This window comes from Coffea arabica, chromosome 2e, assembly GCF_036785885.1.
Source record: "Coffea arabica cultivar ET-39 chromosome 2e, Coffea Arabica ET-39 HiFi, whole genome shotgun sequence".
Lineage (NCBI taxonomy): Eukaryota > Viridiplantae > Streptophyta > Magnoliopsida > Gentianales > Rubiaceae > Coffea > Coffea arabica.
The window spans coordinates 75,312,985-75,325,524 of NC_092313.1; the positions used below are offsets into that span (position 1 = coordinate 75,312,985).

Sequence of the window (12,540 nt, forward strand, 5' to 3'; positions counted from 1 at the left end):
AAAATAAACACATTCTAAGTACTAAAAGTACTTCTAAATTGTTTGATAGCTATTTTTCTATAACTTAAAAAGATTCTAATTTTTTATAACTAACTAAAAAGTATTTTTGTTAAAAGTACTTAGGAAAAATGGCCAATTTCGTCCCTAATTTTTTTTAGTACTGATTTAGTCCCATAACTTTTATTTCTGACTAATTTGATACTTAAACTTATTTCGCAATTCCAATTAAGGACCTTCGCGGTGGCACCACTACCTAAAACTGATCTAGCTCCTAATTGACTAATTAAATAGGGGTATTATCACGAGACTGCAATAAAACAAGTAAATCGTATAGAAAATTACCAAATAAAAACTTTTAAATCGTGTAAAAAAATCACCAGGTAAAACTTTTTTAAAATTTAATATTGTGATTTTTTACATAATTTACTTGATTTATTATAGCCCCATAAGTGATGTTTCTAAATACCCTTGTTTAGCTGGTTAATTAAGAACCAGATTAATTTTAGATGGTGAAGCTGCCACGAAAGTCCTTAATTAGAACTGCAAAATAAGTTCACATATCAAATTGGTTAGGGATAAAAGTTAGTAACTATAAGTCAACACTAATGAAAAGTTTAAGGATGAAATTGATTATTTTTCCAAAGTACTTGTGTCAGAATGATTCTTTATAAGCAATCGCAACTCGAGACCTAAGTGGCTTTTCGTCTGGGAAGCGTGAGTCTCTGATGAGTCTCGTGAGCCTTATTCCGTAACGCCTATACATTTGATTCTGATTCTTTTTAGGGAAGCCGGCCTTTGCCGCTTTTTGTAACGGTCCAAAGAAACCCTTCCTTCTTTTTAGGAATGATGGATGCTTTTGGAAGAGCCAAAGCCTAAAAGCCTCTCAACACTTTAATTAATTCCAATTCACTTGATAATGCTATCTCAAGCATACTCAATTAGGTGAAATCTGCATTTGTGGACAAAAAAGGAATCATTTGGTGAGTTTTTAACTATATCCTTGGTGGGTTACTTGGTTCTGAAATTTGTCAAGCCATTAGGCAGAAAAGAGGAGTTGTTGATGATGATGCATGATTATTCCTGTTCTCAAAGTGGCGTAGGCTGTAGGCCGACCCCGGCAAGAATGTGGATCAAATTATGGATTCAAAGCGAGAAAAGAAAGCTGGATAAAGTTGCTCGTCCTAAAATAATTAGTACCACTTCAAAAGAGAGAGGATAATGTAGCACAGCCTTCTGTGCCGGCCTTTCTCATGAGACTGGCTGTTGCCTATCCTTTTGCCTTTCCACGAAGGAACATCACCTCCAAATACACGGCTTCCTTCAAACAATAGTAGTGTTGTCATTTAGATCCGGATTGGACCAACGGTTCTGACTCAAAACCGTCAAAAATCAACCAAGCCAGTCACCTAATTCGATTGCTTGAGTTGGTATTCAAACTTTTCTTTCTTTTTTTTTTTCAAACATAATTTGACTTACCTAAATTATAAAATTTTTATTTATTAATAGGAATAGAAACGCCATCAATCAGTACTATAAACACCAAAATCACTCGTATCCCTAAACGATCTCTAAACCAAGAAGTTTTATCCCTATCATCTCATCAATTTATCATCAGCGATTGTGACTTGTATTAGAAAGCCATATTCCCAACAAAAAGATCTCAAAATGGGTATGGTTTGTTTCAATTTAGTTTTGCAAGTAGTTTTAGAGAATGGACATATTTTAAACATGAATTCACATTTTTACATATAATTTTTAAGTATGTATTTAATTGCAAGCCTAATATTTTTGGAACATTTTGTACAGTTTGCTGAAATATAACCAAGAACTTAATTTTAATATTTCTAAAAAATTATTAAAATATAAAATAATTATGACATCATACAGATGTCAGCGAATTCTTAAGAATGGTTCAACCAATCCGATCAGTTAACTTCTGACCCAATAGTTTAGTTGAGTTGATCTCCGATCCGAATTTAATAACATTGCTTTTAAATCAGGCACCTTCTTCCCTTTGATGATTTTTTGGCTTTTTAACTTGAATAGTTTCCCTAGCAAGACCAGATTTCACGTCAGCATTGATCAAAAGACAGAACAAAAAACTTCCCCAAGCATAACCAAAACCTACTTTCCAATCCTAAATTTCTTAAAAATGAAAAAAAGAAGGGCTATATCTACACCGCTGGCTTTTAAATGAATCTACAGCCCATGCTGTCATCGAAAGGCTTTCATGAAATTTTAGCTTCAAGAAAAGGGTGCAATAGATATTTCAACTACTCCGTCTATTATATATAAAACTCTTTCAATCGTTATTTTGTATTGTTTAGAATTTTTAAAATTCGTGAAAGTATCTACAAATTAAAGGTGAAAATTTACTAATAAAGAAATAAAATGATAATAAACTCAAGAAAGGTAAGAGTAACATGTAACTTTCAAAATCATAGTCACGTCTACGAAATCCCTATCTTCCACTAATGAGAAAACTGACAAGTGGAAAGCTAGCTGGAGAATGGAGCATCATCACCAACCACATTCTTCTATATAAAGTCACTCCTCCTTCTATCGGACTCCTTCACCAACCAAACTCATAGCATTTGTATATAAATCACATTCCCCATTAATCGAAGGCTTAACCAGAGAGAGTAATGGAGGGGAAAGAGGAGGATGTAAGGCTAGGAGCCAACAAGTTCTCAGAGAGGCAGCCACTGGGGACCTCAGCACAGACCAAGGACTACAAGGAAGCACCACCTGCTCCCTTGTTTGAGCCTGGTGAGCTGCAGTCATGGTCTTTCTGGAGAGCAGGCATTGCAGAGTTCATGGCGACTTTCCTATTCCTTTACATCACTATCTTGACTGTAATGGGGGTGGCAAGGTCTAATAACAAATGTGCTTCTGTTGGTCTCCAAGGCATTGCTTGGTCCTTTGGTGGCATGATCTTTGCCCTTGTCTACTGCACTGCTGGTGTCTCAGGTACTTACGTAGTCCTAATTTCATTGCATGGTCTTACCCTTCTGGAAGCAACAATCTTAGTATACATGGTACAAGCAGTTGAAAGCACAATAGTTTATCCAGATCATATGGTCATCTGAACTTTCGCTTCAAGCATACACAAGATGGCATTTTTCATCTGCTGTGCTGTCTTCTTATAGCTTAAAAACTTGTAGTCTAGATCTACTTACGTGTTATCCATTTTGAGGTTTTTTTTTGTGCCTTTCATCAATAATTTCAGTTGCCTTGTTGCAGTAGAAATCAGAATGATCTTCTATACACTGTTGGTCCTGGACTTGCTCGTTTATTTTTTCAAGAATTGTTTTTAGGGAGAGCTAAATTAATTTGCAACTTGTAGCATTAGTTTTGAAACTTGTACAAAATATGAATTTAGGAAGAACGGATGTGGCTTTCGCATTTTCCTCATTTCTTTTCAAACTTCTAATAAATTTTAGGGAGTAATTCAAAAGAGATAGTATGTTAACATTCTTCTGTTTTTGCAAGATCCATGGGCTGGTCATTAAATTGGCTTTACATACTTTGACTGCTTTCAGTTCTTCAAGCTTCACTGGACTTTTGCTTGCAATGAAATGTTTCTTTTGTTTGATCACGATCAGGTGGACACATAAATCCAGCAGTGACGTTTGGACTGTTCCTAGCCAGGAAATTGTCCCTAACCAGGGCAATTTTCTACATTGTGATGCAATGCCTTGGCGCAATCTGCGGTGCCGGTGTGGTTAAAGGGTTTCAGCCATCGCTATATGAGAGTAAAAATGGAGGTGCAAACTTTGTGAGCCATGGTTACACCAAGGGAGATGGGCTTGGTGCTGAAATTGTTGGTACATTTATTCTCGTCTACACTGTCTTCTCCGCCACTGATGCCAAAAGAAACGCAAGAGACTCCCATGTTCCCGTAAGTATTGTGCTGCTACTATTATACCTACATAATCTGCACTGTGATTCACAATCAAGTGCGATGTGTAACTGTTAAATCTGTTGCATTTTTACATCTTTCTCATGACTTCGTACAGGATCTATCATTGAAATGATGGACAATTATTTCTAGTCTTATAGGATATTCTAAATTTAATTGCTCATCAATATATGCGGGCGATTAGAGCAGATAAATGGACAATAGTGCTAAATCAAGTTGAATTTTTATACACTTTAAAAGCACATCATGTGAGTAGTATGTAACTTTGCTAATATTTTCTTTTGTTCTTGTTTTGTTGGAATACTGCAGATTTTGGCTCCTCTCCCCATTGGGTTCGCTGTGTTTTTAGTTCACTTGGCAACCATCCCCATAACAGGAACTGGGATCAACCCTGCCAGGAGCCTTGGAGCTGCCATAATTTACAACAGAGACCATGCATGGGATGGCCATGTGAGTTTCCATACAACAAATTAATACTGCTACTTAATCATCCTGGTTCTTCCATATATACTGAAACATTATTGTCTTTGCAGTGGATCTTCTGGGTAGGACCCTTTGTAGGGGCAGCACTTGCAGCACTCTATCATCAAGTTGTAATCAGAGCCATCCCTTTCAAGAGCGGAAACTGAAACATGTCACCTTTGTTATTGTATTTAACAGTTTCTTGACCGTCTAAGTTTATTTTTACTGTAATCTATGGAGGGTCTTTATTACTTGTATTGGTGTGAATGAGGTTGGATTGAGTAATTAACATTAAATTAAAAAGAAAAGAGAAGAAAGGGCAAAAAAAAAAAGGTTGTCGGAGAATGCAATGCTATTGTATCAACTTCTTATTTGTTTTTTTTTTTTTTTTAAAGTTTGATTCCCCTAGTATTTTTACTTCGGTCATTTCCTATTTTTCGGCCTCTTCCTTTGATGAAGAGAAAAAAAAATAGAAAACCTTGATTTTATTTTACTGGAATATATTTTTTTTGAGAGATATTTCTTCAATTCTAATTGATTTGATTTTATTGGAATATTTTTTTTTCCGAGAAATTACTTGGATTCTAATTCTGTGAGATTTCCTATCGCCATAGGCCCATTAGTTAGCACAACGTGTGCTAGGAGTAGGAGTGTGCAAAATCGAAAAATTTCGATTTTCTGACCTAATTTGAATTGAATTCAGAATTTTTGATTTCCAATTAGACGAAATCGGATCGAATTCGGTAATGGGATTTTTCAAATCAAAAATTCTAATTTCGAATTCACAATTTGAAATCGAAATCGGAATTCAGAATTTCTATTTCGATTTTAAATCCGTTTTTCATATATAATATAATATTTATATAATAATATTATTTATATTTATAAATTCAGTGAAATCGAAATTGACCGAATTCGAATTTAGAGTTAGTGAATTCGATTTACCGAAAATTCTAATACCTAAATTTTGAAAAATTACAATTTTAAAGTTCTGAATTACCGATTTTGATTCTCATTAGACCCCTGGCCAGGAGCATATGATAGCAGGACAAATTTCTCGATCCAAGTCCGAAAAGTTAAAAGGAGCAATACTCGTAACACGTCCAAAACCACAACGAGATGGTAGGGAATATCACGGCCCAACAAGGCCCAGCATCTTGTGTGGATGTGAAGGAGTCAAATAAAATTTAAGAAGCCACTGTAGATCTACTACTATGGTCCTGTTTGGCACACTAATTTTTTTGCCAAGTTTGTGGCCTATAAGTTTTTTAATAATTTTACCTAGGTGAGGCGGCCTTGCAATCGTTGTGAGGAGGCGAGTGCGGGGCGGTGTCCATAAATTCCAGCAATGTGGATGCAGATGTGATGGAGGCAGCTACAATTTCCTCTCATTTAGTGAGTGCGACATTAAAGATTTATGTGTTTTTTCTGCACAAAATTTATAGATTTAGCAAACTCCTCTCACTTACAACCCCCCACAAAAAAAAAAATCCCAATATTCTGCCAAAGCGAGGAGGTATGTTTTGCAGTACGCGTTCACCCTCAAGCATATAAATTGGAAAATTTTAACACAATTTTTTTGTATCCAGTTATCCATGCACTTAGCTGATAAGTTTCTTCTTCTTCTTTTTTTTTTTTAGTTAAGGCGTGTAATAATAAAATTTTGGGTGGATCCAACTTTAATTATTATTGCAGTCAGACACGTATCGAGGTCACAAATCAAATTCTTACTAATTACTTTCTTTTTTTTTTTGGTGGACATAGGATATCTTGTCCAAACTAATCTCCTGCAGCTGTGCAGAGTTTGCCCAAAACGCACAACATGTTACCAGCAGAGGTCGATCTGAAGACCTCGAATAACTACCCGAAAGCGGTTATCATACGAGCTGCCTGTTGAGGGCTTACTAATTACTTATTAATACAGTCATAATACATGTAACAGAGCTTGAATAAATCGTCCATCAACACAATCAATCATTATACAAGCAGTGAGACTCTTTAACATATCACCTTTGTTGAGCTGAGTGACCTGAACTTATCGACTCATCCAACATGCTCTGGCAATACATGGATAAGTTAGCCATAGCTGAAGAATTGGCACTTACCAGTACTTAAAGAAACACCAAACTCAGATGCTAAATTGCTGACTCTCACGAGTACTGTCTACTGACAAATGACCCCATTTGAACTGCCGTTGCTAGCTAATACTAAATTCAGAGGTGAAATGTGGTTGGTTTCCTTGATATCAAATTAAGTCGTGCTAAATTTGTCTTAGACAAGTTAAGATGTATTGCGACATGTTGCCTCTTATGGCGGTCCAACCTCCAAACTCGTTGGCTAATAATTAATGTTCCCAAAGATGGAGGCAAGATGATTTAAACTCGCCAACAATGCATGGCGGTGGAAATAGTGGTCATGCATCAATTTCCTTTCACACTGATAATCATTTCAGACATTTGTTCAAGAAAATTATGAAATTATCCCTAAATGATTTTATGAGAATCACAAAATTGTACGTGTAAATGTGCTTTAATGCTTATCCCATCCACAAACTCTCGCTGGACCACTATGGTTCGACCGAGCGGACAATGTGATCCATAGAATCACAAAAAATAATTTAAAAATACTTTCTCCTGCCTTATATTTAAGTGATTAATATCCACTTGTAAAATGAAGTTCTAGGCCAACGACAGATAGGAAAATTCTATGTTAAGCAATACATGACTGACCAACGCTGGGAGAGCTTCCCCGCAAGGGGACTGACGCCACTCGAACAGGATTAGTCGCAGACCGTAAAATGGATGCGGATACCTGTGAATTATATATAAAAAAAGATATATGACTGACTTAAGTGGTAGAAATAAAATAAAAAATGATCAACCTCCTTAATTTTAGGGATTTCCATGTTTGATATTAGGTTGCTTTTTGTCTAGAAATTTGATTGAATTAAGTGATAGAAATAAATTTAAAAAATGACCAACCTAACCTCCTTGATATTAGAGATTTCCATATTTGATATTAGGCTGCTTTTGTCCAGGAATCTTGTAATTAGTCTAGACCCGTCGAAATTTTTATCTCTTGCACCAAAGTCCCAAGTCACCTGTTTCCATGAACAAAATTGCAACAAAGGAAGGATTGTAGGAAATTAACCCAATTCAAGTATGCAATATACATATACAGTTGGAAATTGACGAATATTTTATCTGATTCGAGATTAGGTTGAAATCCTAAAGAGGAAAGAAGGTAGTAGAAGCTGTGTAATTCTCACCTATTGCACCAACATCCTCTTGGCGCAGAAGAACAATTCAAATGGAACAAGAGGTTTGCATTTTTCATGAGGAGTACAATTTCCGACCAAACTATTACCATAACAGGTCATGTTGATAGACCTAAACAGACTGCAAATTCGATTATTAAGACACTCAGTTCAGTTTGGTACGAAAACGGAACACTTTCAAACTTTCTTAACATACTTTTAAGGGTGGTTTTTGTTTTTAATAATCTCTGGCCTGACTAAGATTTCTTCTTCCAATTGACAATGAATAAAAAACACACATTTTGCATAGCTAATTGCAACTCCAAGTATTCTTGATCAAGCCTTCAACTACTCCAACTACTGACAGACACCAGAACCAAATAACAACAATGACCAGCATTCCATTCCAATTCGAGAAATAATCGACACCAATTATGTTGTCTGCCCTGATGAATTTTGACACCCTTGTCCCCACACACACACATGTATGTATGTATATATATACGATTAAATCTTATATACACTGTCACACAATGACTGACAGTGTATACAATATCACAATTGAATGCATGACACATATGCAAAATTTGGGTTTCAAATTCAAATTCGAATTATGTGTCATGCATTCAATGGTGACAATGTATACACTGTCAGTGTATAGCAGATTAATCCTATATATATATATATATTCTCTATCCTCTTTGTTTATTTTTCCTGAAAAAAATATTGCTAGCGTTTTTCTTGATCGAAATTGCCTTTTGCTAATTCCTCCTGTAGTATTTCACCATACTACGTCATCTTAAGAATTTCTATATAGTGACGAATTTAATTCATAGTGTATGTTTTCTAATGGCCTTTTTTTTTTACACAATATTTTATAATGATGTAAAACATTCTGTCGTTTCTTTTTATATAAACTATAAAGTATCATTATTGGTTTCAGAACTTATTTTGCACTAACTATTTAGAATTTCAAAAATATTCTTGAACAACATCAAAAAGTTTACCTAGAAATGGTTTGGAAAAGTGATAAACTGATTAATTAAAAACTGAAGCTCTAAAACTAGTCTGACCAAAAGTGGCCGTCTCTATGGGATGAAGCCACTAGGGATGTAAGCGAGTTGAGCTACTCGCGAGTAGCTCGCAAGTAGCTTGGTCAATGGCTTGGCTTGAACTCGGTCAAGGTTTGACCGAATTCCAGCCGAGTCTCGAGCTACTCGAGCACACATTCGAGTCGAGTTCGAGTCGAGTTCGAGTCAGAATTTTGCAACTCGTGACTCGACGAGTAGCTCGTCGAGCCATATAATTTAAATAATATATATATATATTATAATTATAAAATGACCGTTATGGATATAATTTATACTGAATTTACAAGAAAAATATCGAGTCAAAAAGCTTGATTACTCGACTCGATAAGGCTTGACTAAAGGTCGAGCCTTATTGAGTCGAGTCTCAAGCTTTTAAAGATTTCATCGAGTCAAGCTCGAGTTTGAGATTTTTCGACTTGATCGAGCTCGAGTCGAACTCGAGCCAAATTATTTATAGGTTGAGTCGAGCTCGAGTATAGCAATACTCGAGCTCGACTCGGCTCGATTACATACCTAGAAGCCACTAATAAACTCCTCCTCCAATTATGAGAGTTTATTCATTTATTTCTATATATGTATATGTACCTCTGTGTGTGTCTATATATATATATAACGGTTTGAAAGAGGTTAATGGCATGAATCTCACTGAAGTTGACTGATTATTCAGGGAAATTAATTACAAGCAGATACGTTCTGAAAGAGAAGTTGCCATTCAAATCCATCTGATTAAGATCCGAGGAAGACAATAAACCACATGCTTTTTATTAGAGCTTTTTGTTTAATTTCTTTTCTTCTCTGGACGAATAGAAAATTCTACAATATGCTCAATTAACATAAGTGTCGTGCTTTGTGAAATGTGGAACAAGCCAAGCCCAGGCAAGTAATGTCAAAACGTGACCCCTGCAGTTACGGAGACTTAAGGGACCGGCAGATTAACAGCTTCGTGTATTCATTACCAACAATGAAGAATATGGTCCACCAAACTTATCAACGCCATTAATGAATACCGACATAAAAGTAGACAAGGAAGCAAAAGTAAAAATATACTACTACTGCTATAAAAGAAGGGTTTCGCTAACGAGTGTCCAATAGACTGTCATTAAAGTGTTATTATAATTAGTAAAATTATTATTAATTTGAAAAAATGTCTACATTCAAAAGAATTAAAAATGCGAGTGTGTGTATTTATATAATAAATTTAGTAGTATAAGCGAGCCCATTTGAATTATAATTTTTTTTAGAAAAATGTACTGTAACGATTTGATGTATATAAGGTAAAAAAGTGATTGAAAAATAAGTTTACGGAAACTATAGAACTTTTTGGGTGAAAAATGGGAGTCCAAAAGTTTAACAGAGTGAGTCTGATGGAATTTGACATTGCTGTGCTTGGTTTCGGTGAAGAGCACAGATATGTCCAATTACGCATGCATTCAACCATTATCAATTTTGAATGGGTTTTTTTTTGTTTGCCCTTTTTCCTTTGCGTTTTGTTCTTGTAAAAAAATTTAGATGACATAGGCTGTCAAGTATATGCAGAAAGCTCAGAACCCATATCAGAATAACAATTGGTTTGAGACAAATAAAACAGAAGAAGAAGAAGGAGAAAGAAGCCTCAATTTCCTTGAGAATTTACTAACCATAAACTTGATCTTACATATGGAAGTGAAATGAACTCAACAAAAATGAATCGTTAGATTCTAAAAAACCACCTCAGCCATCCAATCTAACAACTCATAAACCACCTCAGCCGTCCAGCAGCACTTGCAGAGACCATGAAACCGGCGGCCTCTTTTTCTTTTCTTGCAAAAAAGACAATTATCAAAATAAAATAACAGTCGCATGCAAGTTCTCTGCAGCAGAAAAAACAATCAAATCCCCAACCATCAAACTGAGAGCCATCCATCAAGAAAGGACAAAAAAGGAATATGTGACCATCTTCGTCAGCTGAGATCGAGCAATGACAAGAGAATATGAAACTGGCGGCCTCTCTTCTTTTCTGCATGTTTTGTACAGCCAAACAAGACAATGAAACGCCCTGCTCCTGACTGCACAGAACAGAAGCGGCGGGAAAAAACACAAAAAACGCACACACTCCTAGTCTTCTTTTCTTGCAAGAAGAACAAGTATGAAAACAAAATAACAGCAGCATCATCTTTTCAGTAGCAGAAAAAGACAGTCAAATCCCCAACCAAAAAGCTGAGAGCCATCCATCAAGAAAGGGCAAAAAAGGAACGGAGTAACGTTGGTAGAGGAACAGCTAACACCGGTTGAGGTGTTTGGATAGAATATTATTTGAAATATTATTTAAAATAATTACTGAAATATTAAGATAAAATATAGTTGAAAATATAAAAAGGTGCATTGAAAAATATGTTTATAACGTAAGCGAAATATTATTTGAAATAATTTAGTAATCCAAACACACCCTCTGCAGTCCAGTACTGCCTAACACTACAACTGAACATACATCAACAAACAAACCCCGAATTGAACCATTAAATTCCTTTTTGGATTGTAAGTTGAGGTTCGAATCCACTTACAATTAAAAAAATTTAGAGAAGGTATCAGAACATCCCTGCTAACAAAGCAAGTCCTTTGCATTCACGAAAAATGCCTAACTAGAACAGGAATTTGATTTGTCGCTGCCACTGTCGAGTATATGTAGAATGTTCAGAACCCATATCAGAATAACAATTGGTTTGAGACAAATAAAACAGAAGAAGAAAGAAGCCATAATTTCCTTGAGAACCTAATCTTGTATTTTTCTAACCATAAACGTGATCTTACATATGGAAGTGGAACAAAAGAGTTGAGAATTCATGACCTTTCGAGCAATTTTATTGGAATATTACAGAGAATTTGTGTAAACTTTAGACTCAAAACCTATGAATATTCCAAAAAAGAACGTACTAAACCGTTTTCTCTTTATTCTAAGGAGTAAATCGTGCTAATACACAATTAATCTCAATAAAGTCCAGAAATTTACAGCAAATTTTTTTTTTTATCAATTACGTATTATATGCAGAAAGAAGGTCATTGCGATCAATGTTTTAGGTTTGAAAATAAAGCGAGTAGGTGGTCAAATTGTTCAAGTTTAACAAGTCAGTTCCCTCTCAAAATGTCATAATCCATCATCATTGATTCGTAATTATCTCCTCGATGGTCAACAGTGAGCGAAGACAACCTGGGAATCAACAACCATAAACCTCCGCAATAATCAACAACCATAAACCCCCACAATAAAAACCAATAAACCTGCCACAGCGCCTTTAATGCAAATTGCAAAGGCAACACTACCGTATGTATTGTTAGGGCGAAATCTCCCACCAACAATCAATATTTCTTTTTGACTTATGAACAATCATCAATAGCATCAATCTTTGTCCAGACCTTACCATTTAGAAATTGAACCGTAGAAATTACTATTTTTAATTTAGAGTTTTTTAGAAAAAAATGTACTGTAATGATGTGATGTATATGAAGTAAAAAGGTGATTGAAATATCTGTTCATGAAAAATGTAAAAAAAAAAAATTTGTTTGAAGAAAAACAGCAATCCAAGCAAGGCCATTTTGAAAATCCTTGAAAATTTTGTGCATGATGGCCTCAACAACCACCAACATTGGATGCAATTTGTGGTTTGAATCTGATAGTAAATTTTTCAATTCTTTTGGAGCTATGGTGTACATCAAATCTAAAGTCCATAAAGTTCTTTGAGGTAATTAATAATGGTAGAAAATCCTCTCATTTTGTAGAATTGAGACTAATAACTGCTAACATCCTGTCTGTCCTCCTAAACATCCTTGCACTG

At 35.3% G+C, this 12,540-nt stretch overlaps 1 protein-coding gene across 1 annotated transcript; it reads left to right on the forward strand.

The window, feature by feature from the left end:
- Nucleotides 1-2,569: 2,569 nt before the first annotated feature.
- On the forward strand, nt 2,570-4,903 carry LOC113733193 (probable aquaporin PIP1-2). Its single transcript, XM_027259413.2, has 4 exons — nt 2,570-2,970; nt 3,606-3,901; nt 4,232-4,372; nt 4,456-4,903. Exons 1-4 carry the CDS (start codon nt 2,646-2,648, stop codon nt 4,549-4,551), a joined length of 858 nt encoding a protein of 285 aa, XP_027115214.1. The 5' UTR covers nt 2,570-2,645; the 3' UTR covers nt 4,552-4,903.
- Nucleotides 4,904-12,540: the final 7,637 nt, after the last annotated feature.